Consider the following 1,466-nt stretch of genomic DNA (forward strand, 5'->3'; position numbering starts at 1 on the left):
GTCAGTTCCAAAGAGATTCTAGCCACCAGCTGTTAAGGTTCGCTTAGGAATGTGGATGGGGGTCACTTTAACCCGAGGTGAGGATACTTAAGTGTGTTCGAGCCTAGTTTCATTCCCGTACACCCTGTGGTGTCTTAATTATTCTGGATGGTCAGTGATAGTGATGGCTGTTTCTGTTAGACTGGCGCCTGTTTTGAAGGTGTGGTGAATACAGAGGAAAGATAGCTTCAGATAGCGATTTGAAGTATCTTCAATTGAGGCCCGTTTTCCTAGGTGTTATTAGCAGGCGATTTAAGTTAGGGTGCCGTAACGCCTTCGCACGTGAAATAGGCCAGTTTCCAGTGACCCTCCAACCAGACAGTATGTTCTTAGTCATTCTAACTCTGCGAGCCTTGGCGTAGGCCCTGATGAAGTTGACCTTGTCCATCGGAGCGGGATCAGTCAACGAGGCAAACTTTTCTAGCTCTCGTCGATATGCAGCCTTTAACGCGTTGAAGACTCCATTGTCTAGTGGCTGGAGTCCATGAGAGCAGTGTGCTGATAGATAGCAGCAATAAACGCTGTTCAAAAAGCACGTGGCCATCCATTCATCCTTCCACCACTTAGCACTGATCGTGAGATGGGGAAAATGGAGGACATACTGTTGTATGGCTTCCGTGACCATCTAAGATGATCAGTCTGACTCGTCGGCAGGTGTCCGTGCGCCCTCCCCTCCCGTTCACGTGTAAGAGTTCACAGCCAGGTTCCCATCTATCCCTACAAACATACAGCCAGTGACATCAAAAACTTCAACAACAGCGAGAACGAAATTTTTGAAAACAACAGCTATTTACAGCGCCGCAACACCGCTCCGAAAGGTGAATTGGATAGCCCAGTGTCGGTCGCATTGCCCAGTGCGACTCAGGCATCATGGCGACCCCGTGGCCCCAGGACGAAATCTGGCCCACTGATTACCGAGAGCACGCCACAAATTTGAGCAAATATCTCCAAAAAGCACTGTCAGCCATCGACAACGGCGATGGTCTACCCGTTGCATCCCGTGGAGTTCGAGTTGCCCTCATTGGGGCTCTCACCCTCATCGTCAAAATGCAGAGCACGCCCGATCTTGGTCACGTCTACGAAGCAGTGAAAATCGGCCAAGTCGAAACAAAAGCCGCAGCCGAAAGCCTGGCGCATCACGTCAACAGCCTCAAAAATGAGCTCAACGAAACAAACACCAAAGCTCAACAAACCATGGAAGTAGTTCAACGTAATTCAGAAATTGCGATGGACGCAAAAACGGCCGCGAAAGAAGCCACGGAAATCGGTAAAGCAACAATGAAAATGATCAGAGACATGAAGCTCGTAAGCCAGCAAAACCAAGCTAGCATCACGCCCACTTACGCCAACGTGCTGGCGAGGGGAGGGCTGGCGACAAGCATACATAACCCACAGAACCAGAAAGCATCACCTGTCCAGACCGTACG

At 49.9% G+C, this 1,466-nt stretch overlaps 1 protein-coding gene across 1 annotated transcript; it reads left to right on the top strand.

The window, feature by feature from the left end:
• Positions 1-1,018: 1,018 nt before the first annotated feature.
• On the top strand, positions 1,019-1,129 carry FOXG_17729 (uncharacterized protein; the record flags this gene model as incomplete). The annotated part of the gene is made up of 1 exon (XM_018397727.1): positions 1,019-1,129. One exon carries the CDS (start codon positions 1,019-1,021, stop codon positions 1,127-1,129), a length of 111 nt encoding a protein of 36 aa, XP_018258868.1.
• Between the last annotated feature and the right edge of the window lie 337 nt (positions 1,130-1,466).

The sequence above is a fragment of the Fusarium oxysporum genome, genomic scaffold, assembly GCF_000149955.1.
Source record: "Fusarium oxysporum f. sp. lycopersici 4287 supercont2.102 genomic scaffold, whole genome shotgun sequence".
NCBI lineage: Eukaryota > Fungi > Ascomycota > Sordariomycetes > Hypocreales > Nectriaceae > Fusarium > Fusarium oxysporum.